Genomic DNA, 23775 nt, shown 5'->3' on the forward strand with positions numbered 1-23775 from the left:
AACAGCACCGACAGAACCTGAATTCCAGCTTCCCTTTCACAGTCACCTGTAAGATTCTACTTAAAAAACAAAGTTCATTTACTCTTATTACTGTTTGGTGACAAGAAGGCTCAGGCTTGGGGCCCAGCAAGTAAATGATCAGGACATGTCTGAAGCTTTTTCAGTCTCTAAAATTTGACATGCTGTTTTTGCTCAATTATTGCTTGTTTGTTACCTACAGGGACAACAATCACCTAGTATTTGTCTCAAGTCTCTTATATTCACCACTCTGCAAGGTGCTGGTGGGGGGATTATAAAAGATTAAGACCCATCCCCTACTGTCAAAGATCTGAGTGTGGGAGATAGGACTAACAATGAGAGAACAATGGAAGGCAGTATGTGATTCAGAATAAAATGAGTAGTGCAGGCAATAAATGCTGTACAAGTTCAGAAGAGAGAAAGAGAGTTCTGGGAGCTGGGGGTGGGTGTTGGGGAGAGTGCAATTTCACGTGGGCTTTGAAGGATGGGTAAGATTGTGTATGCAGATGTGGGGGAGGGCACTCTTATTTGAGTGTGTATGCACACACGTGTGCATGCACATGCAGGCACAGATGCAGAACAGCGTAACAATAATGGGTGGCATTTATTGAGCACTTTCTATGCACCAGATGCTACATAATGTTCTACATGATTCAGTTCATTTAAATGTGCATAACCCTAGGAATTAGGAAAATCATCATCGATAACTGTTTAATTGGTAGATGGAAATGGAGGCACAGAGAGGTTGAAGAAATTTTCCAAGCTAAGGTGACACAGCAAGTAAAGGGCAAAAACAGAATCAGAAGCCAGGTCTTAAAAACACTTGGCTGCTCTACCTATGAAAAAAGAGAGGAATTTGTGGCTCTGGCAGGGAATTTGGCCTGGTTACAGTTATTATAGCTGGTCAGTTTGCAAACACAAGGGCCCATGAGACCAAATTCCCAACTGAAGTTCAGCATGGAAATTGGAGGAATTAATGAAGCCACTTAATGAGTGCTTTAACCTCATTCTCACTTCCTTGATGAAAGGAACTTGATGTCTCCAGATGCTGCGTGCCATTGCCAGGAGATCCGCAGCCTTGTCTGAATGTTCTGGTGGTTATGTTGCAAAAGATTTAACAAAACACCTAAGGAGAAAGAACCCCAGAGCCTCTGAATCAATTCATGCTTCTTGTTGTTCTTTATTAATTAGCACTGAAGAGCATCAGGCCAGATGGTAGATGCTGTACAAAGCTTGGAATTAGATAAGGCTACCTGGTTATATTTGTCGGGAAAAGCAGAACTGGGGAGGGTGGGAGGGCTGTGGCCCGATAATGAGGTAGATTGTGTTTTTTGTTTAAGTGTGGCTGGCAGCTAATACCCGAAAGTGTTTCCTAGGCAAGGTGCCTGTGTTTTTTTGGGTATTCTCCTAACTCATTCTGAGTCTTCAATACATTTTAAACCCACATGAGCTAGATTCGGAGAACGTCCTTTTCCTGTTTCCTTGTCCCAGGAACAGCAAATGACAGGCTAGGGGTAGAAAGCGGCAAGACTAGGGACTGGGTTTGCAGCGGCAGCCCATCTACCATGCTTGGGCCCCTCCCACACCCACAGAGTCTAGGCTGGCCTTTCAGAGGCTGGCCTCGAGGCCAGAAGCAGGTTGGGAAGCAGCTGCTCCCTGGGAGGGAGGGAGGCGGGAAAGACAGCAGGGGAAGCTTCTTCTCCCGTGGCTAGTGGGAGACTGAAGGCGTGGCGGGAGAAAGGGAGAAGGAGGGCCAGGAGAGGGCGTGTCAGGAGTGGGCTGTGTGGCCTGAGGTAAAGAGAAAAATAAGGGACCAGAGCTGGAAGGGGAAAGAGCTGGATACAAGAAGGAAAAGAAGCCGCCGTCCGTCCGTGCAAGGCACCGAAGTGGGGAGCCGCACCGTGGCTAGAAAGGTGAGAGAAGACGCCATCCCGGTCCCGCGCGAGGCTTCCGAGGAGGGGCAGAAGAGGGGAGAGGCTAAGAGAAGGTCATACCCAGGAAAGAGCCCAAAGCAAAGCTTGCCCCGTCGCTGCTCACCAGAGCAGCGTTCCCTAAGAACTTAGTGCGGGTGGGCTAAGGGCCCTCTAGGGGCCCGGGGGTACAGAGAAGTGGCCCCGGGGGCCGGATGGCAGGAGGTGGTGCCAGTTCTAAGGGCTCCAGTGCGGAGGCGAATTCGTCCCGGGCGCTGGAGGAAGGTGGATGTGCACGCGTGCAGGCTCCCGAGAGCAGGCGACGAGGCAGGCCGGGGAAGGGGGAGGAGGCGGAGATCCAGGCCGGCGGAGGGCGGGGGAGGCCCCGCGGCGGGGAGGCCGGGTGGGAGGTGTGAGCAGTGGGGGCCGCCTGGGAGGCCGCCGCGGGCAGCCGGCGAGCGCCCGACCGCGGGCGCAGGGAAGGGGGGCGCGCGGCGGAGCCGGACGGGTGGAGGGAGGCGGTGGCCGCGAAGGGGGAGGAGAGAGGGAGGGGAAGAAGGAGGAAGCGAGCGCGGCGGCGGCAGGGGGAGGAAGACAGGGAGGAGGAGCCGTGCGCTGCGGCGGCCGCCGGGGGAGCGGAGCGCCGGGCGCGCCGGGTGCGCGGGAGCCGAGCGGGCGCCCGAGCCGGGGCCGCGGGCGGAGCGGCCGGTGAGTGAGACGGCGCGGGGCGCGGCGGCCGTCCCCGGGGCCGGGCGGGCGGCGCGGGAAGCGGCGGCGCCGGGGCGGAGGGAGGGCCGGCTGTAGCCCAGCCCCGGCGGCCCCGGCCCTCCTCCCCGCTTCCTCCCGCCGCGGCGCTCGGGCTGCGGGCGCTGGGGGCAGGTCCCAGGCGGGCGGCGGGGAGGTGCTGCCGGGAGGGCGGGCGGCCGGGACCGGGAGGTGGAGCCGGGGGCTCGGGGGTGTACCCGGGGGCGGGAGGGTGGCCCGGGAAGGCTCTAAATTGGCTGGAGGGGCCCGTCGCGGCGAAGTTGCTAGCTGGGGGCAGAGACGACCACGCGGTTGCAGGAGTAAGAGATTCCCCTGTGGCAAGTGCGCGAGCCGAGGAGTCCGGCGTGCCTGCCATCCCCGGTCGCCCTCCCCGCCCGCCCGCCCGGCCGGCCCCGCCAGCTCCTCTCCTGGCCTCCCCGAGTCCCCTCCGCGAGAGGTCGCTCTCACCCCGGTGCCCACCCTCTCCGCCCCCCCACCCCGCCCGTTCCCTCCCGCATCGTTGCTGGGGTCCCTTAGGCCCGCACCCTGACCCTCCCGGCCACCGGCTTTCCCCACCCCTGCTTGCTTCGCCCCAGTCCCCATTCCCGTTTTCTTCCCTCGCTAGTTAACCCGCTCCCCGCTTCATAATTCCCAATGCCATTGCCTCTTTGAGACCTTTTTTTTTTTTCCTCTCCTTCCTTTTAGATTGGCCAACGGCTCGTTTCCACCCTGCCTCGTTGGTGGCCACTGGAGAAGCGCGGGGGGCTCCCCAGACAGCCGTGGGGACAAGTTAGAGCCAGCACTTGACCCCGGGCCTCGCGTGTAGCTTCCCTTCCCCTGCTCTAGGTGCCCCGGTGTCTGGAGGGGGGTGAGGGGGCAGGGGTGTGCCCTCCTTACATGTCCCATCCTTCGGGCAACCCTCTGGGCCCGTGTTCCATCTCGCTCTTGTTTACTGCACGGTGGTCGAGGGGAACTGCTTGGCATCATGTCCCGGTATAGCTACCAAAGTCTCCTGGACTGGCTCTATGGGGGCGTGGACCCCAGCTTTGCCGGCAATGGGGGCCCCGACTGTGCTGCCTTCCTCTCTTGGCAGCAGCGGCTGCTGGAGAGTGTGGTGGTCCTGACCCTGGCCCTGTTGGAGATCCTGGTGGCCCTGCGGTACATCCTGAGGCAGACGAAGGAGGACGGTAGGGGTGGCCGCGGCTGCCAGCCAGAGCAGGTGACCCAGCGGCCAGAGGAAGGCAAGGAGAGCCTGAGCAAGAATCTGCTCTTAGTAGCCCTGTGCCTGACCTTCGGGGTGGAGGTGGGCTTTAAGTTCGCCACCAAGACCGTCATCTACCTGCTCAACCCCTGTCACCTGGTCACCATGATGCATGTGAGTCTGTTGACTTTTTCCTGGGCCACCTCCATGACAAGAGTCTTGTGTGCTCAGGACCCGTGGCCGGGTAGAGCACCTCATCCCTGTGGGAAGTGGGATCCTTAAAAATGATTTTCCAATGAATGGCTGTGTTTGTGCAGATTTCAGAGTTGACTCTCTTGCACCTACCGCACACCCTGTGTCAGCCCCACAGTGGAGGTGAGGAACAAAGTGCCCGAGTCCTAGGGACGACTGGCACTAAAGCCCACTGCCCCCACACTCACCCTGCCCTGCCCTTTCACTGATCCAGCCTCAGCTAGGTTGCCCTTTCTGAATCATATCTGGGGACGGTGACCCAACCCCTATGCCCTCTGCCATAGTTAATTTCTAGAGGCCTGGTGACACTCTTTCTTGGAGGTGGTCACATAAGTTTCCTTGTCTCCACTGTGGTACTTTGGGGAAATACTTTCCTGGGTTTCTTTCCATGACACTTTCATGTAGGAATTTATGCTGTTAGGGTGAGATCTGTCTCTGAATACTGAGGCGCCGAAGCTGCACAACCTCCTATGAAGTGCACTCTGAAACAGGCCCCGCTTTGGGCTCGTGCTCGTGCTCCCTAGCATTGGTCAGAAGGTATTTATTTTTTGCAATCCTCCCTATCTTTCCACTCTTAATCTGTCTCCTGTGGTCATGGTCCAAGGGTGGTGGGGCTGGGGGGAGAGAGAGAGAGAGAGAGAGAGAGAAAGTACGAGCGCTAATTTCTTCACCTCCCATTAGTGGTGCTAAGAAAAACAAATGGGATTGAAGAGGAGAGTTGCCAGATACATAAAAATAATCTGGGTGAGGACCAAGAGCGAGACTGTCTTTCTGTACTCAGCCTTTGCGGAGAGATGTTCTAAAATGATAAAATCATGGAGGAGGAGGAAGAGGAGAGAGAAAAAATCTTTTTTAGATTTCAGGCTGTGGAAACCTGGTGTTTTATTCAGGTCCAGTTTGGAAACCTGTCATTAGCATCTTTATTGCTTTTATATTTGTAGAAGGTTGTTCTCAGAAAACAAGGCGACAACCCTGTGTAGGGCAGAAGGTTGAGATTATTATCTCCATTTCATAGGCCTGGAGGGACTGGAGGAGGTTGCTTGCATGCAGCCAAAAGATAAATTAGCGGCTGGGTTGGGAAGCTCACCCACCCTCTTTGGGATCTCCAGGCTGGAGAAGCCGAGGCTGGTCCTCAGGGTGCTGTCTACATGTTGCTGCCTCTGTGTTCCTAGCAACTCACTGGAGTGCAGGTTTCTGGCCTCAGTTTTCCAATCTGGGCAATGTGGTGAATAGCCTCAAGCCTCTTCACAGCCTTGCAGATGTGGGAGGAAGGTGTGGACAGCTTTGGAATAAAGAGGCTGCTATTGATGGGCAACGAGCAGGGCTGGAGTGGGCAGCAATTTTTTTTGAGAGGGCTTCTCGGGAAGTGATGCCATTCACAGGAAGCCCAGGGCTCTCCCAGTTAGACCTTCTGTGTAAATTTGAGCCAGTCCTCTTTCTCTCTTTTTTATGAATGGGCTTTTTGTTAATGAGAGGAAACAACACATCTCAGCCACTGCTGTGAGAGGCTCTCGGGACAGGAGTGCTTTTTGGGGATGGCAGGTGGTGAGGGTCAGTGGGTGTCTCTGCTACAAAGGGGTCTTGAGGCCTTTGGCAGCCACATATCTAGAAGGTCAACAAAGGACTAAATTCAGCCTGACTGGGGCTGTTGCTGATGTGATGACGTCAAACCTGGCAGGACTATAGTTTTTAGTGGAAAGGTTTTTAAATAAAGGCTTTTAGAAGACTCGGGAGACTTAGTTCTGGCATTAATTAGTTGTGTGACTTTGGGGAAAGTAGTCTTCCCTGGCTTTAGTTTGTCCATCTGCAAAACAAGGCGGCAGGTTCGCACTCCTAGCTCTGGACGGTCTGTTCTGTGATGCTTTTCTCCTTAAATGTGGCCCAGGATGCAACAGAGCTATTCTAGAAATGCTTTTGAACTTGTGTGGAAAAAGAACAGTTTCTTCTCTGCTGAGGTCAGGTGGTCTTTTAAAAAATCTTTTCACCCTTGTTCATCTTTTGCTCCCTGTGTCTTCCCAGTGAAGTCTACCTGCCCTGGCCACCCTGGGGGAGATGTGCAGATAATAATGGCATTTGGGGTTGGCTGCTGCAGAGAGTTGGAGGTTTAGGGGACAATGGACTGATTGCTATCCCCTGTGCTTTTTCTATTGTCCTGTACTTAGCTTAAACCCCCATCAATGGGGGTGGGGTAGGGTGGAGAAGGGAGTCCTGCTGAGGAATTCCTGAGCCCCTTCTGGATTTTTTCTTTACTCCCAAGTCATTGCTTTGTGTCCTTTCACTGGTAACCTCTGTTCTGTGTGACCTAGCTTTGGATGAATCCAAATTCCACACCTTATCACTGACTTCCTGGGAAGCAGGAGTGTATGGATTTTTAAGAGGTGATGTGAGTCCTTAAAAAAAATTAAGAACAGATGGTTGGAAACAGTTTTCTGACTTGGTGCAGCAATGACTAGTAATAGTAAGCATGGTTAATAATACCTTATATTTATCTAGCCTTTACTGAATACAGGCCACTTTCACATACTTTATTTTCTTTGGCATTATGATAGATTAGATTGGACTTGGAGAAAGAGATGTTAAAGTGTTTCCTGTGACCATGTTCATTCCAAGGCAGGGTGGGGGGGATTTAAGTACAAAGAAATGCTTTGGCAAGTGAGTTAGCTGAATTAGGCTATGTTATGGTAGTAAATTCTGTAGATTGCAGAGGTCCCGATAAGGAAAGGGAGACTTTAGCCAGAATGAAAGGGATAACTTAGCAGAAACATTTGCGATGTGCGTCTCTCAACAGAATGACTCAATTTTGGCTTCATAGAAAGACCTTGTTTCTCAGAATCAGTGTGAGTTTGTAACAAGGGCGGTATTGCTCTAGGCCAGGAAATAGAGGAGTTGGTGGGAAATTGGTTAGATTCCCCATCTCCTATTTTTCAGTCTGTAAAATATTTACTCCACAGGCCTTGTCACATAGACCCTCATCCTGGCCCTGCTGCCTTTGGCTGACTGCCAATGTGAGAAGCATAAGGAAAGGCCGATTGGTGTCCGAGTTCTGTTCTTGATTAATACTCCTGCTGTTGGGTTTCTTTTTGGTCTTTTCTGACTTCTGGTAGAGGTTTGTGTGATGGAAGCAGCACCAGCTCACATCTAAGCTGAAGCAGGAGAGGCGGAGGGTTCTCAGGACCCATAAGCACCTAGGTTAACACACCACTGTTAAACAAAGTCCCTTGCTGAATGTCAGTGGGATTTACCAATTATACCAGTAAATATTTCTTCAAGCCTGGCTAGTCCCCTTGCGAATGCAATTTAGGCAGGTATGGGTGACGGGGAAGGAGTTTACTGAGTGATTATGCTGTTTACAAAAAAATCACCCAGTGAATTAGTGGCAGATGTGGCTTTAGAAATGAGCTGCCACAGTGGGAAGCAGGAAGAGATTCTTATGGCTATTTAAGTCCTAAAATCCAGTTTCTCAACTGAATGGATAAAAATGCCAATTTAACTGATTGTATTTATAAAGACTGGTGGTCTTAAATTAGTGGCCTTTCTCTTCCTTTCCTCCAGTTATATTGTCTCTGTCTTAGGAACTAATCAAAAGATTCCACTTTGGATGTCTTGTCTAATTACTCAGTTCCTGTTGGTTCTATATGTGTCTGTGTCGACATCTCCTGATTAGGCGCTGAATTTAACTCTCCTTGTGTATATGCATAAGGTAGCCTGGATCCAGGCTGCGTACTGGCACATACCAATTGATCCTGAGGACCCTGGAGCCCCCAACCACTGGTTTATAGGTAGTAATACTGAGTGCACCCTGTTCATTTGTGGAGTGTCATCGCTATTTCATTTTCTGTTTTCTTTCCAAGATATTAGAAGTGTGATAACCACCAAATAGAACTTAGCAGCTTTTGGTTCATCCTTTGATTTTCTTATTCTTGCCCTTCTTGCTATAAGCGTAGAAAGGCACATATTCAAAATATTCCCAAGCTTTTTGAGATACCCTTGGGGACTCAGAATGCATCCTGGTAGGCTCCATTGGTTCAGAGATGGCTTTGTTTTAGAGAAAACTTGATGAATTCGAAAATTAGGCTTTTTGCCTTTCTCCTCATCACACACAGATACCCCCTCTCCCCCCCCCGCCAGACTTCAGACCAGCCATACTGGCCTCACCCCCTCATTTGTTGTCTGGAGCACTATAATTGCTCCTGCTTGGAGTTGACATTGGTGGGTAATGGGTACAGTGAGTGGTCCAGCCATCTGTTGACGGCTTATCAGATGGAAAGTAGCCTGTGTCATCAGTACAGAGGGACAGTCAGGGATGTTTATATGGGCCTCGGCAGTGAGGCAAGACACCCTTTTTTGTTTGTTTTGTGTTTGCCCTGGAGGAAATTTGCAGAGAATTTTTCCATATTTCATGGTTACAGTCTTTGGGGGCCATCCACTATAAAGGGAAGTGGCATCGGTTGGGGGATTCAAAACCCACAGTTAGCCCTGTGTTCAAAAGTAGGATATTAGTTTTGCTCATGGCTTGCTAGGGCAATTTGAGCCAGTTATTTAACCTTTTCCTGTCTCAGTCTTCTCCATGAAATGGGCTACTTTAGAGACATAGCATGTGAATTCTTGAATAACTATGTGGTCATTTAAACAGAGAAGCTGGGCAAAATGGACCCGAGTTGGCTGGTGACCAGTATTTTATTTTTTACGTCTGACTCAGAAGCTCAAAAACCTCAATTCTTCTTCACTTTTTCTGGAGAGCTATCAGAATCCATTCCTGTAATCATTTGTGGTGCTTTTCTCTGGATCTTTGCCTATGCCCCCCACCCTTCTAATGCACAGCTGAGAAAATGATCCTGCTGTGGCTCTTATCAGAGGCCCAGCCCGCATCAGCAGAGAGGAAAGATTTAGACCCCAGTCCTTGTTTGCCGTGCACATGTTAATACCACCCAGCTTGGTGCTTGCTTTTCAACAACAGCACATTGCTAGCTTTTGCCGGGGGTGGGGGAATTGAAGGTTGGGGAGGGTAAGCCACAGGCTCCCTGGATTTTTGTCTCTTTGCCATACTTGTGCCACTTTCTTTGTCATCTCCATGGGATTTGCTGTGTGTTCCTCCCCTTGGTAGATACTCCTGAAGATTCTCCTCTGTGCAACCTTGCCAGATAACCCTGACCTGTCTCCAGTTAGTCCACTCATTCCAGTATGACTTTTGTCCTTCTTTCTCAACCCTCTGAACAAGCCTCAGACTGTTGTTGGACTCCTTACCATATATCTTTGTGTGCACATAGGTAATTCTGTAAGCCTTGGTCTGGGTCACATCTTTTAGTGTGTTTGTTCATTCCACACCATTATCAGGGACGCATTGAGGAAAGGACTAGTGTGTTTTTCTCTTGAACTCCCTGCAGAGCTTGATACAATACTGTAATACACATGCATTGTTTCATATGTACCTGGATAATGCTGACTGACTGACTGACTGATGGGGCTGACATTTTCCCTCCCTTTTTGCTTTTCTCTCTGGTGGCCCTATCTATGTTCCCTTTGAGGTCCTGCATCTCTTTTGCCCATTAAGAAACTCTCTATTTTCTGAAATTGGGGAGAGAGGTGTTTTCAGCTCCAGGTCACCCATCTTTTTGTTGCATTTCCATCACAAAGAGCTGCTTATTAGAGCTGTAGGCAGCCTCTCTCTGCCTGAAGTATCTGCTCGCCTTTCATCCTAGTGAGGAAATTATGCTGTTGGATCTTGGTCTCCCTCCTTTGGTAGACATCTGGACGTGCCTACTTTCTTCTTTTGCTTCTTTAATAGCATATACATTTTCAAAAATGTTATTAGGCTAGTGACTCACTCTCCATCTCTTTCTCCCTTCTGCAGCGTTCAGTGGGTAGCTCATTGTTATCACGCCTCATTGAAATACCCTTTGCAAGAAGAGTCAGGTTTTTCCACTGCTCTTGGTCTCTCATATCTTTTTTTGGTTACTTTTTTCAGCTTTATTGAAGTATGCTTGATAAAATTGTAGGGTATTTAATGTGTACCATGTGATACTTTGATATACATCCATGTGGTGATTGGGCTACCTCCCCCCCCCCCCCATATTTTTCTCAGGTACTCCTCTTTGCCTGTAACCGACTGAGTGGACATGAAGAGATTCTGGGTGTGGAGAGTAGTGATTCTTGAACTTTCTTCGAGATTCCCTGGATAGCTTGTTATCATGTAGATGTCTGGCTCTCTTCACAGACTGTCAAGAAGGTGTAGGGCGAGGGTGGGAGTTTGCAGGTATTGTAAACTTGAGTGATTCTCGTGCTGGTAAACCGTGGATCTCACTGTGAGAGACATTATCTAGTGGCTAAAGTGTTCGGTGGGAAGTTGGCTCACATACTCATCTTGACTGGCAATCTGGGTGGCCCGTGGGCAGAACATTCGTCTTCTGAAAGCACCTCCGGTGTTTATGTAGGTGTTAAATAATAGAGCTGAAATTAGAGGTTGAGAGCCCCAGGTTACTGTGAGGTAGATTTTAAGGTTGCATTGGAATTGCAGTGGCATTTTTGGTGATGAGGACTTATGTCAGTGGAGTATTTCAGTTGGGCTTCCTGCCAGTCCTTCTGTATTCCTTCCCTTCTCTCCAGTCCCTGAAGATCTTCAAAAACTAATAAGAGAAATTATATACAATTGCGCCGACGCCTTCCCATCCTTCAGGAACCCCTGACACCCAGACTGCTGCGGCTGGCTCGCAACAAGAAATTATGGGCACATAGTTGTTGCATGCTAACTCTTTATTGGTAGGACTCTTGTTTTACATACTCGTGTGAATTTATTCATTCTTGATCCATGCAGCAAACAGTTACCACACGCCTGTTAGGTGTCAAGCATTGTAGCAGGCACTGGAGATTCAAGATATGAAAGAACCATTGCTTGTTCTCCTGTTGCTCACCGTTTAGATGAAACAGGCAAGAAAACAGATCAACTAAATTACAACCTGACAGGTACAGTAACAGAGTTCAACAAAACATAGGGGGCAGAGGATTTTTTTTCCCTCGTGTGAGTAAGGAGACCATCCTTGAGGCAGTGATGTTTGAGCTGGTGCATGAAGGAGACATATTAGCTCCACGAGAGTTGAGACCCTTACATGTCTTGTTTCCTCATCTAGCACCTCCGGTAGGGCCTGGCCTCATAGTAGGCACTCATGTGTGAATGCATGTGTAGGGGTTCACTGGGTGTTGCAAGAAGGAAGGGAATTCTAGGCCTAAGTAACAATTTGTGTATTGGAAACTCAAAAGATGGGACAAACAAAAAAGAAGCAATATGTGCAAGGGAACAAAGTCACTTTCTCTTTCACAGCAAAGTGTCATAACTGTTACCTGGAGTTGTTCACATTTTATTACCAGGGAGGGGCAGATTTCTTTTCTCCCTTGGCAAGCCAAGTAAAACTCGAGGAATGCTCATGTCATTTCTGGGCTGTTGATAAGCGAACGGCAGTTGCCTGTGGATCCTCGATAGGGGGTTTATGAGATAGGGAATTGTGTTCTCTGCTGTCCCAAGGAGGGCCTGCACTGTCAAGGGCAGACATACAGAGCACTGATGAGTGTGAGCAGACATCCAATCAAGGAAATGAGATAGCAGGCCTCCCACCTGTGACCAGAAGATGATTTTTTTAAGTGAGTCCTGGCCTGGTGTCTGCCTCCACCAGGTCCACCATAGAACTGATGAAATGTGATACCGACCTTCTCCCTTTCCTTGTCATATTCCTTCTTCCCTGCTTCTAGGTCTCTCCTCTCATCCATCTCATGCAAAATTACCTCCTTCCACAGTACTCCCAAGTCCAAAACAATCCCATCTAGGATTTGAAATGCCCATGCCATCAGAGGAGGTGATAGCTGTGAAGAAATTGGGAAGAACTGCTGTTTCATTTAAGAGGTTCATACTCAAGTGTGAATGGCTCATAGATTCAACTGGGTGTAGGGGAAGGGATGAGTTGTAGAAAGAACCTTATTTATGAACCTCACTCGATCTCTAATTGGTGGAGTATGCCCAGTCATTAGGTGGCCTTTCCCATGTCCCTTTCCCAGATTTTGGCCTCAAAGCCCTCCCGAGAAACCTGGGCTTGAACCCTGCTTGCTGATCTCCATGGTTAGTCTCCCTCCAAGGTGCTTGGATGCAGCCCAGAAATCTGAAGACCTGAGGAGGACTCCTCCTTTATTGGGCAGCGGTCCTCCCTGTTGACTCAGCTCTTTCCCAGGGACAGAGCTGCCAGCTAAACAGGGCACAGCTTGCCCATCTCCCGTGTGTGTGTGTGTAAAGGGACACGGACCTGCTGCTGGCCTGGGATCCTAAAGGGGAGGTTTTGGGGAGTCTCTGTTCTTCTTTTCCAGTGGCAGCTGGAGGAAATGCCAGTGGTAGGGAGGAGAGAGTGCAACTTGTCCTGGCTGGGCTGGGCGGCTCTGAGTGGAGGAAATGGATGGTAGAGGCCAGGAAAGTTAGAGAGGATTGGTTTGTTTGGCAGTCCAAGTTATGCCCAGTAGACAGGTGCTCAGTTGGGTAGATGAGGGAGAAGTGGGGTGGTCTGGAGGAAAAAGCAAGTCTGAGCCCATTCCAGTCCCATTCTGATACCTTGGTCTTGCTCTCTCCATCACCCATCAGCAGTGGTATAAATTCGGGGTGTATGCTGCCTGTGAATTGAATCGCCTTTGCCAATCGACCAGCTGTGTTTGCAGAAAGACTCTGACTGACTGTGCTCTGGCTGTTGCTAGCAAAGAGACGTTTCATTCAGGTGCTGATTAAATAAGGCCCAGAGCCAGATTGCACATTAAGGCCCTAACTATGGCTCTGGGAGCCCTTGGGTAAACATCTATTATATGTTCTGGGCAGAGCATTAGCATAGGCTGCTGGATGTGAGGTGCTTTTTTCAGAAATCAGGTTGAGGGGAAATGGGAGTGAGGAGAGACTTGCAGAATGAGCCTTCATCCTCTTTTCCTAGATTAGTTCAATCCAAGTTGCTGGCATGCACACGGAAGGGCTAGTAGCCAGGCTTCCTCATTGACACTGACTTGCCAGCTTCTCCCTGGGACCCTGTAGGTTTGGATTGGAACACGGCAGGGAGCCTGCCTAAGTAGGGCAGTAGAAATGCCTCCTTTTCCTAATGCAGGATCAGCTTAGTGGATTTTGCTTTGGACCACATTTCCTGGGTTTATGTTTGAGCCCTATCACCATGTGGCCTTTGGCTGTTACTTAACTGCCCTGAACCTCAGTTTTGCTCATCTGTAAAATGGGAATAATAATAGTACCTAACCTAAGGGAGTTGTTGTGAGGATTAAATGAAATAATTTAAGCATTAAGCAGTTCTGGCTCTTTGTGAGCACGCAATAAATGTTAGCACTTTTTCATAGTAGTAATAGTCCCACTAAAGATAGTAAGGCAGCAGTGACATGCTACTGGCTAAGAGGACAGATGTATGGGCAGTAAGGACCTGGCTTCAAATCCTTCCCCTAGCTGTGTAACCCTGGGCAAGTTCCTTAACCTCTCTGAGCCGGTTTCCACATTTGTAAAATGAAATAATAATCATACCTACTCTGTAGGGCTACTGTGAGGATAAAATGGGAAAATACTAATAAAGCACTTAAAATAGACTCTGACATGTAGTTAACATTCAGTATACCTTAGCAGTGAAGATGGTGATGGTGACAGTGGGGCCATCATCATTATCATCATGACTGTGAGAGTTGGGGTATCTGATGGTGGGATAAGTTTTAAGAATCTCAACTGAGCAAAGTTTCCCTGGCATCTTTGTTTCAGGCAGTGGGCAAACGGATGGGTTCCATGAGGTTAGCGTCTACCCAATCTCTGTAGGGCAGGATTGCTTAACTGTTGGAGGCCTGAGATCAGCTTTGTGGGTAAGTCAAAGTCACCTTAAATCACCCAGCTCCCCTCTGAATAATTGGGAAGTTGGCTGTCATTGTCGGAATCTTGGCTTCCCAGGACCTCATGGCCTCATTAGTGCTGCTCTCCACCGTGGGCTTGCAACATGCTGCAAGCAGTCTTGACCTTGGCACTTTGAGAAACCAGCGAGTACATGAAAAACGTTATGAAAGGAGTGGCAGAGACAGGTGCGTACATTAATTTTTTACTTTCTCGTGAATTTCGTTTGATCGAGAGGAATGCAACTTTCTCCAGTGCCACCTGTTGCCAGCGTTAGAAGAAAGGGCTATTCCCAGGGCTCCTAGGAGAGAGGCAGGATTATAGTAGACCAATATTTCAGCTGAAGGGGCAGCACAGTGTGTGGGAAATATTCCACTTGGGGGAGTAGACTTTCGTGGTGCCTTGCCTTGCACCATGGGAAGAAAATAAAATAACCCTGTATCTCCAGGTTATGGTAACCCTCTCTGTTTTCCAGACCAGCTATTCTCTTTCAGAAAAGACTGTTCTGGGACCTAAGCTGCCACTCACTGCAGGAAGGCCCCTTTTATGAGCAGGCTTCCAGCACTGAGGCCTTGGTCATATGATTTTACAGCCTTCACCCTCTCTAACCCACCAAGGCCATTGAAAGGCCTCCAGGCATTTTCCCAAGCATTGTGGGTACATAGGCAGTTCCTCGGTCTTGCAGTTGAGAGAATTAAGAAGCCTAAGGTCATGTTTTCTGTAATAATCCTGGTTCCCTGGGAGGAGCTGGCTTGGAGGGCACTTCTAAAACAAACAGCAATCCAACGAAACAGCAGTAGAAATTAGCTTGTGGAAGGTCACTCTCAGTCCAAGACCTAAGGGAGATCATAACAAAGGGTCCTCTTCATATCACCACTTGTTCCTTGTCAGTTTGCATTTGTTAAGAATTTCCTTTTTTAAGTTCCAGGCACTTGAGAGTGTGCCTGTGCTCACTCTTTATTCTCTCCGCTGTACTTTATTCTGTGTGCCCTGCAGGAATGTTGCTGAAGGTCAAATGCATAAGTGCGTTATTATCTTCAGCACATTTACACTTAGCCCCTTGGGCTGCCACTGCTGCTGGTTGCTGTTTCTTGTGGGCTTTGCTCTCTATTTCCTGGGCCCACCAGGAGTATGGGGTGCCCCAAGGAAAGGGGCCATTTTACCTTTGGATTTCCATACTGCTCCCCGGACTTTCTAGTTCAGCTCTCCTCAGAATAGCCCTGCGAGCTCACCAAGCCAAGGCCATGTTGTTGTGTTTGCTTGTGGCCTTTGTGGCCACTGGGCTGAGAAAATGGATCACCCTCCTCCAGAAAACACCCCCCCTCGCTCCCAGACAGCCCTGTAGCAGTTCTCCCTGGGCGGGGTTCTCAGGGCGGGGGGATGATGTCTTTGGGCAAAGGAGCTCAGGGCTGGCCCTCTGGCCGAGGCTGCATTAGATTTGAAGAGAAGAATGTGAAACCCGCTGAGTCACACGCAGGGGGTCCTGACAGACCAAGTGGTGTTTGGCCACACAAATGCCAGTGTTGTGTTTGCTCAGATGGACACAAGATGCAAAGCAGGCTCGGATCATCTTCCCAAATTTCTTACTCCCTGCTTTGGGTCTGTCCTGAAAAACAGTGTGCACAGTACACCATGGCCTGCACCTGCTGTTTTTTTTTTTTTAATCCCCTTTTCCATGGTCAGTTCACCATGAACTGACAGTGCTGGCTCCTCCCACTTACATTTTCTTTTCACTGCTTCCCCTAGGATTGGGGTCTCACTTTCCAGTCATGTTTCATGAACATTAAGGACAATTGGTGCTGCTGATCCTTTGGGGTCCCCCTCAGACATTTTTAAAACACTGGAATACAGGCAAAAAGAATCATATTTAGGACAAAGAAGTTACTGTATGTTTCAGTTATCTCTTACATGGGCTGGAAAATAGAAATCCTACTGATTGTAACTTTTTTTAAAAAAGATTTATTTATTTATTTATACAAGCACTGGGTACAGTCAGAAGCGTGGGAGGGTGAGAGAATTCACCAGAGCCAGAGCGGGGAGCAGAACAGGCAGGCTGAAGAAATACACTGCTGAGGGGAGCAGCGGGCATGGCAGGAGAGGTCTGCGCGCCATGCGGCCGGGGATTGAACCGGCGCTGCAGAGGCTGTGGGCAGCTTCGTAGCCCAGTGCTCAGCTGCGCCACCGGGGAGGCCCATGCTTGTAAGATTTTTGAGCACACTTTATGTTCAGGGCACATTGCTGAGGGTACTGCCTGCCTGTTACTTCTGTCACAATCTTTCACTAAGGTCATTTTAATTTTATGGAATCCGTGGTTTTGGCTGATTTCTCTTTTGGTTGACTAGAAAGAGACTGGTTAATGTATTCGAGCAATATGCTCTCAGGTTGTTGAAATGGCAGCATGCTGCCACGTCAGTGCTACAAGGAACCTCAGAAATCATTTAGTTAAGTTCCCTTCCTTGTAATCATCTAGTTATGCCCACTCCCTTGTTTTCGCAGATTATGAACTGAGACCCAGAAAGGGGAAGTGACTTGCCCGAAGTCACACAGCTACATAGAAGCTGTCTCTCTAGAATACCACACATGGCCTCCTCCTGTCCCTAACCATTCCCACATAAGAGGAGCTGTACTTTTGTTCTTGCCCATTAGCAGAGAACCAGAAATGTTGTGATTTTTGTTTTCTGTGGCAGCCTTGATCATGAGTACCCCATGGCTGCAGGCCACCTCTGTACATGACTATAAAACAGCTGCTTTGTCAATGTGTTTCTCTGCCTCCCTTCCTCAGAGGAGCCTGGCTCCAGTGCTAGAGTTGCTTGCTATTTGCCCTGAGCAGGTCATCCAGGGAGAAATGTGCACTCTGAATTGTTCGTAAAGCTAATGTAATCTGCTACAAGATATTTTTTGGTTGGAAATGTGACCTATTCAGCTAGGGATATAGCTGAGGTCATGAACAGTTGTATGCGGCTCATGGCCAGGGACCAATATCAGAACCCAGAACCTTTGTCTTACAGAGGTAACAAAGGCCAGGGAAGAAAAGGGTCAACATTATCTTCCAACCCCATGGGAGAGGTTAGTTCACCTTGGTAAACAATGCAGAATGGTAGAATGCGGGCTGGATTAAGTGTTAGGGAGACCTGGACCTTGGCTGCAGCTTTCATCTGGTTGGCAAAACTGAGCAGTTTGGGCTAGTCAGGTAGCCTTTCTGTGCCTCAGTCTTATTTAAGAGGACATAGAATATAAATGTTAAGAGTGCAGGTTCTGAACCAGACTGGCCAGGTTCAAATCCCAGCTCTGCTATTTTCTAGCTGTATGGCCTCTGTGGAATTGTTTTCTTATCTTCAAAATGGGGATAATAGTATTTTTTATGGAGTTCTTATGAGAATTAAATGTCTGGCTACGTGGAAAGCATTTAGAACAGTGTGGTGTAGAGCAAGTGCTTGGTAAATACGGGTTATGACTGTAGCCATCTATAAGCTAAGGATGATCTTTGCCCTTCCTACCTCATAGGGTCAACATGAGGATCAAGTGAAATAAGGTATGTGAACATGCCTTGTAAATTTAAAGTGCTGGCTAAATGGGCAGAATTATCTTTTGAGAGCAGGAACATAGAAAGGTTTATTAGCCTCTTGGTTCTAGGAGTAGGTATTGTGGACATTTCTCCAGTGATATGGGAAAAGGACAGAGGATAGTTTTATATCTAGCATTATATAAAGGCTGGGACCATTAAGCAATGCATATCTGTGCTTTTCCCGTCCCGGGGTACTCAAGGGTTCTTGCAAGTCATGCAGCTCACATAAAGTAGTTGGATGATTTGGACTGAAAAGCAAGGATTTTCAGACTGTTCCTTCAGTGCTCCTGTCTTGTTAATGACTCTACAGTCCATCTAGTGACCAAGGTTAAATCCCTTGAAACCTTGACATACTTCTGTTCTTCCCTTTCTCCCTTCCATCATCACAGTCTCTGAGTCATCTTGACTCAATCTTTCACTGTCTCTTCCATTTCTTCTTTGATTTCTCGGTCCTAATTCATCTGTTTATCATCATCATCATCATCACAATCACAGCAGCCTCCTGACTGATCTTCCTTTCTCTAGTTGTCTTCCTGCTCTGTCCATTCTTTACACTGCAACCAGAAGTAAAACACATGCTGGGACATGCCATTTCCTCACTTAAAAACCTTCCATAGTTCCATATTGCCTTACACCTCATGCTTACATCTTATGGTGCCCTGAGTGGACTTTGCTAATCTTTCCTAGGCATGCTTTCCCAGTGAGTCTCCATGTAGATTCAGAATCCTTTTCAGCATAGCATTTTAGCTAGCTACTGTCAATCGCTTGGAGTTGGCACATAGACTAGGGCTGGCAGCTAGATAAACCCTCTAGACAAAGCCCTAGTCTCTGTGATAGGACTCAGGATCTCTATGAACTTGTCTGTCAACCTTTCTTTTCAGCTTTGTTCCATGAAACATTTTTGCATTCGTGCACAATGTACATCCATGCCTCTGAGAGTTTGTTTTGTTTATGCTGTTTTTTCAGCCAGAAATATTCTTTCTTTTCTCCTCCTGTTGAAACACTAGTTATCATTCAATGCTCAGCCCAAATGTTCCCTAAAGCTTCCTTCAAGTCTCCTACCCAGAGCTAGCTGGTCTTGTCTATTTTAACATTTTCATCTGCCTTGTATTGTTTGCTTGTTTATGTCTCTTCCCTATTCCTTTGATTGTATGTTCCCTGGATGCAAGGTGTGTGTTATTATTTCTATTGTCTACAGCATCAAGTGTATACTAGACTTGTAATTAAAAAGCCGTTAATTGAGTCTAGTCTAATCTCTTTGTTTTTCAGATGAGGAAACTGAGGTTAGAGGAAAAGGTCACAAGAGATCATGTTGGGGTTTGTTGAGTTTCAAGTTTGGAGACATTAAGACTGGAATGTCCAGCAGGCAATTGAAATGTAGTTGGTGCTAGAAAGGTCTCTTTAGGAGGCATTTGTTTAGAGATGATGAAGGCAGAGAAGACCAGAACATCGTACAGGCTAGTGAAGGGACAGAAGAAAAATATTACGTGGAATGCCTACTTTTGGGGCCAGAGAATACTCAGTCAAGTAGTCGTCCAGGAAGTAGGTGACCCAGGAGAGGAATGAGTTTCAGGAAGCAAGAGTGTGTCCTCTATGTCATGTGCTATGAAAGGGTTGAGACCAAGGAGGACATGAGGGAAGGCAGTCAGAATTGGTGAGTACAGCCCCACTCCATGGGCCAGCCGTCCACCCACTTATAAATATGTATCCTAGAAATGTTCGTGGGTGAAGTGTTGCTTGCAGGGACATTTATAGCATAAGTATTGGTGACTAGAGAATGCTGGGAATCAGTCCACTAGTAGCAAAATGGTAAATCTGGCCAGTGGAATATTGTGCAGCTTTTAAAAGGGAGGCTGATCTCTGTATTTACTTACAGATGCTCACACTATATTGTTGGAAATAAAAAAAAAAACAAGTTGCAGAACAGTATGTCTGATAGAATCTCATCTCTGAGGTAAGCAAGCAAGGGCTTTTATATGCTCATGTTTACAAGCACATGGTAAAGTATAGAAGAATATGTATGAAATAGTACTTCAGTGTGATTAGGGGCAGAGGGGACGCACTCATTTTTTACTTGACACATTCTTGTAGTGTTTGAATTTGATGTAATTGCAAATTTTGTTGGTAATTTATTTTTTTAAAGATTTATTTATTTATACAGGCACTGGGGTACAGGCCAGAGGTGCAGGAGGGTGAGAGAATTTACCAGAGACAGAGCGGGGAACAGAACAGGCAGACAGACGAAGACACTGCTGAGGGGAGCAGCAGGCAAGACAGGAGAGGTCTGATGTGCCATGTGGGAATCTCCCTGGTTGGCCAGGAATCAAACCCATGCTGCAGAGGCTGCGGAGAGCTCCACAGCGCAGCAGTCAACCCACTGCGCCACTGGGGAGGCCCTCATTGGTAATTTAGGGAAAAAAATAGAGAAAGGAGATAACTGGGAGCCCGGGAGAAGAGTTTCAATGGATGAACATGGAATCCAGCTCACCAGAGATTTGGTTGGCTGTGTTCACAGTAGTCTCGCTGCCTGTGTGGCTGGCTGGGGTGAGGCAGGGTACCTGGAGAGACTACTCTGGAATGGGCACCTGTCCCATTGCCAGAAGGTTCAGCTGAAAGGGGAGTGGGTCAATTGGGGAGTGGTGAATTAGCTAAGAAGCAGTCAGAGGCTGATTAAAAAGGGATTAAAAAACCAAACCAAAGTGTGTGTTTGTGTGTGTGTGTGTGTTTGTGTATGTGTCTGGGGGGGGCAGTGAGAGAGGGACAGAGAAGTTTGATGGGGGAAAGTGTGCTGGAAAGGGACAGATGATAGAGGTGAGCATAGAGGGGGTAGAATGACAGGAAGACAGAGTAGGGGTGGGCTGGGAGGGCGGCGAGTGCCGAGCTTTGGAGGGAGTGGAGAGCACTCCAAGCTGTAAGGAGCCATTAGTATGAGGCAGAGTGTATAGGGCAATTGAGAAAGGACAAATTGTCAATTTGAGGAGTCAAGACGCTTCCCAAAAAGGATGCTCTCTCAGGCCAGCAAAGCCTCCAGTAAGTGGGATGGTTGCGGCATAGGCTGGACTAGCTAATTACATTTACTGAGAGTTAAGAAAGCCCCCTTTTTGTTTAGGTTTTCGTTGCCAAAAATGTTTTGGCAGTGGCATTATTATCTTAATAATGCACAGAATGAACTGGTAAGTAACTGCAGGGGAATTTTTGGGGCTCTTGGAAGACTGAGTTATCTGCTGGACCTGTCATTAAGTTTGGCGATTAGACATAGAGATAGAGAAGCAGAAGCCGGGACTCTTCAACCCTGGCTGCACCTTATAGTTACCTGGGGAAGCATTTAAAAAATATCAAATTTGTTGCTCCTACCCCATTCTTATATAATTGTCTGGACAGGGACCTGGTCATCAGCATTTTTAAAGTTCTTCAAGTGATTTGAATGTGCTTTCAGGATTAGGAACCACTAGGTTGGACAAATGAAGTAAATGTGTTTTCAGCCTTAACTAACTACCAGATGTGCATGTGTGTGTGTCTGTGTGTATGTCTGTGTGTGTGTGCATGCATGTGTAACACTATTGCAATACATGTATTTCCTCCTCTGTGTTCCCAAAGCCCTTGGGAGTGTGGGGGACATTCTAGACAAGTGCTCATCTCACATGTGCTAGTTACTTGCTGGTCTGTCAGGAGAGATCTGAGATCGAAGGGCTAAGATGTAGAAGTCCCTCAGTAATAAATGACTGCACTTATTGGGCTTGGCACCGGCCTGGGTGAACTGACTCACTCGGAATCATACAGCTTAGCAGACATGTGCCAGCACCAGGCCCAAGTCAGCCCTTTTTCCACAACAGAGCAGGGTGCCTGGCACCTCGGTGTTCAGTCATGGTCGTTTAAGGTGACAAGAAAGCTTTGTTTTCTTGTGCAATGCTTCTTTTTATTAAAAGCCCAGGAATGGTAAGATCTGACATTTTAAGGTTCCTGCTCCCCAGGGAGCTTATTGTCAGGGCTCATTTATGGCCAGTGTACTGCATTTTTGGGTGGCAGGTTTTCTATATTATTATAACAGGCAAATCTAGAGGCCATGGGCCTTTCAAGGTCCTAAGTGCAGGCCCTTGATGTTGCGACTGGGGTGAGAAGCCCCAGCAGGAAGCTGCTTGCCCAAGGTCACACCACTTGGGAATGGAAAGACGAGGGCTGGTACACTGTTCCATTGATCGGTTTCAGGATATATGAACCTAATGACCCATGTTAAAACTCGAACAAGAATTCCATTTTGTGCTTTCTATTTCCAGACTTCCTTATGGTTGAGGGACAGGTGTTTGAATTTTAATCTTTTTTAAAACCTTGCCTTGGGAAGGCCAGCATGGGTTACTCTTGGAGTTAGCGTTAAAGCCCAGGAGGCCTGCAGATGGCTGATTTTCCCTTTGCTAAAATTGTCATTGACTCTAACCTAATTATGACACTTTCCTAATCTTTTGAAGAGGCACTCACAAACTAAGTATGTTTGACTTCTTTGTAACTGAATTCCTCTCTTTAGGTTAACCTTTTTTGAAACTTGCCTCAGAGGCTGGGGCTGCCTGGTTTTCAGTGTGGACCTGAGAATTAGTACACCAGGTTAGGCTCCTAGTGGTCAGGCTGGTTTTTTTAGACATGCAGTCAAAATTTTAGTTCTAACTGTGGAGGTTTTTCTGAAGTCAGGTAGAATTCCCAGAGCCCTCTCCTCGCACAGAAAAACTAGAAATCTGGCAGCTCTGTTTTCAACTGTTCCACATTATGGTAGTGGTCACAGTTAACACTTAACTGGATACGTGCCATGTGTCAGGCACCCTGTGGGACCAATGCTATTATTGGCATTCCCATTTACAGATGAGGAAAGTAAGATTCCAAGATGTTAAGTAACATGTCTAAGGTCACACAGCTACAAAGTGGCCAAGCTGGTATGGCCAACTCCCAAGCTGGTGTTGTTAATCACTAGGCTAATACCGCCTAGGATTCAAATAAATTACCAATAGCATTCTTTTTTATTCACAAAGAACAACCTGCCAGTTTTCTGCAAGCCAATTTAAAGAACTAGTCAGTAGACAAGAGTTCAGTGTACAGTTCCCTCCCATTGCAGGGTGGACTGTATTAGGAGACCTGTCAGTCACCAGTACCTCAGGGTCAAGTCAGTCACTTCCTTCCTCTGGGATTCACTTTCTGCATCTGTAAGTGAGAGGGTCAGATCAGATGATATCTGAGGTCCCTGCTAGCTCTGACATTAAGTGACACTTTGCTTTGTTTCTCACTTCCTGGCAGAATGGAAAAATCACAGAACTGGATGAGGAAAAAAAGTATCAAAAATGTAAAAGTGGGGAGAAGCTGATCATGTTTCCAGGAAGGACTTCCTGTATGGGTTAGTTAATCTCAAATGGCTTTACCATAATTCTCTTTTCCGTTGGGAATTAAAAAAAAAAATGGAGTTTTTCTTTTCAGTTATCTATTTACCCACATCAGAAAGTACTAACTTTCTTAAAGCAGCTGTTATTTAATTTCAGGCCTTGTAGTCTCTGAAAGTATTTCTGAAGATCAAATAAAGACTGAAAGGTAACAGCGCACTTAGATATGGGGGGACTTACATTTTATTGGTCTGTGTTAGAATGACTAGAATTTGAGTTCTGTTCTGCAGGAAGGCTTTGGGAGATACTGTTTTCTAGAAGAGAAGCAGTCTAAGCAGCAGGTTATATGTGCAACTTTGTGCAACTTTTATCGCTCTTCAGATTTTAAGGTTGGGTAGATGCATATCTAGGTGTAGTGCACTTTACCTTTCATTCGTTGTCATTAAAAAAATCATCGTGATCGAGAACACTAAGGTTAATAATCTGCAAAATACATGTGATGCTGCCATGAGAACAGTCCCTTTGATATTAAAAATATTTTTGTTGATGGGGAGTGTGGGTATGTGTGCTTGAACACGGAGGCCCTTATTTTGGGTGGCATGTGTATCAGTTGGCGTCAGGCAGAACTTGTCTCTTCTGCTGTCCACTCAGATTAGGGGCTGCCATTAGAAGGCACAGAACCCTGTAGCAGGGGGACTTTGATGGCCATGGTGCTTGTGACTGACAGCACCACGCAGATGTTAGCAATCTGCTTATGGATCCCAGGTTCAAGCCCTTGGGACATTCATTACTAGTGGTTTGCCAAGTTGGTTAGCTCAGTGGTGTTGCCTTAAGGAAGG

General features: G+C 47.6%; 1 protein-coding gene across 3 annotated transcripts in view; it reads left to right on the forward strand.

Annotated features, from left to right (window-relative positions):
- Positions 1 to 3657: 3657 nt before the first annotated feature.
- TMEM164 (transmembrane protein 164) overlaps positions 3658 to 23775 on the forward strand; it is a gene marked incomplete at both ends in the record, with an annotated part of 153427 nt that continues 133309 nt past the window's right edge. For 2 of the 3 annotated variants that reach the window (XM_084258655.1, XM_084258656.1), the window contains one exon: positions 3658 to 4047. In XM_084258655.1, coding sequence (XP_084114781.1) covers positions 3658 to 4047 — 390 coding nt within the window. Of the gene's footprint in view, positions 4084 to 23775 lie in introns of all 3 variants that reach the window. The other variant, XM_084258654.1, reaches the window with a different exon arrangement.

This window comes from Talpa europaea (assembly GCF_964194135.1).
Source record: "Talpa europaea genome assembly, chromosome: X".
In the NCBI taxonomy this organism is placed as follows: Eukaryota; Metazoa; Chordata; class Mammalia; order Eulipotyphla; family Talpidae; genus Talpa; species Talpa europaea.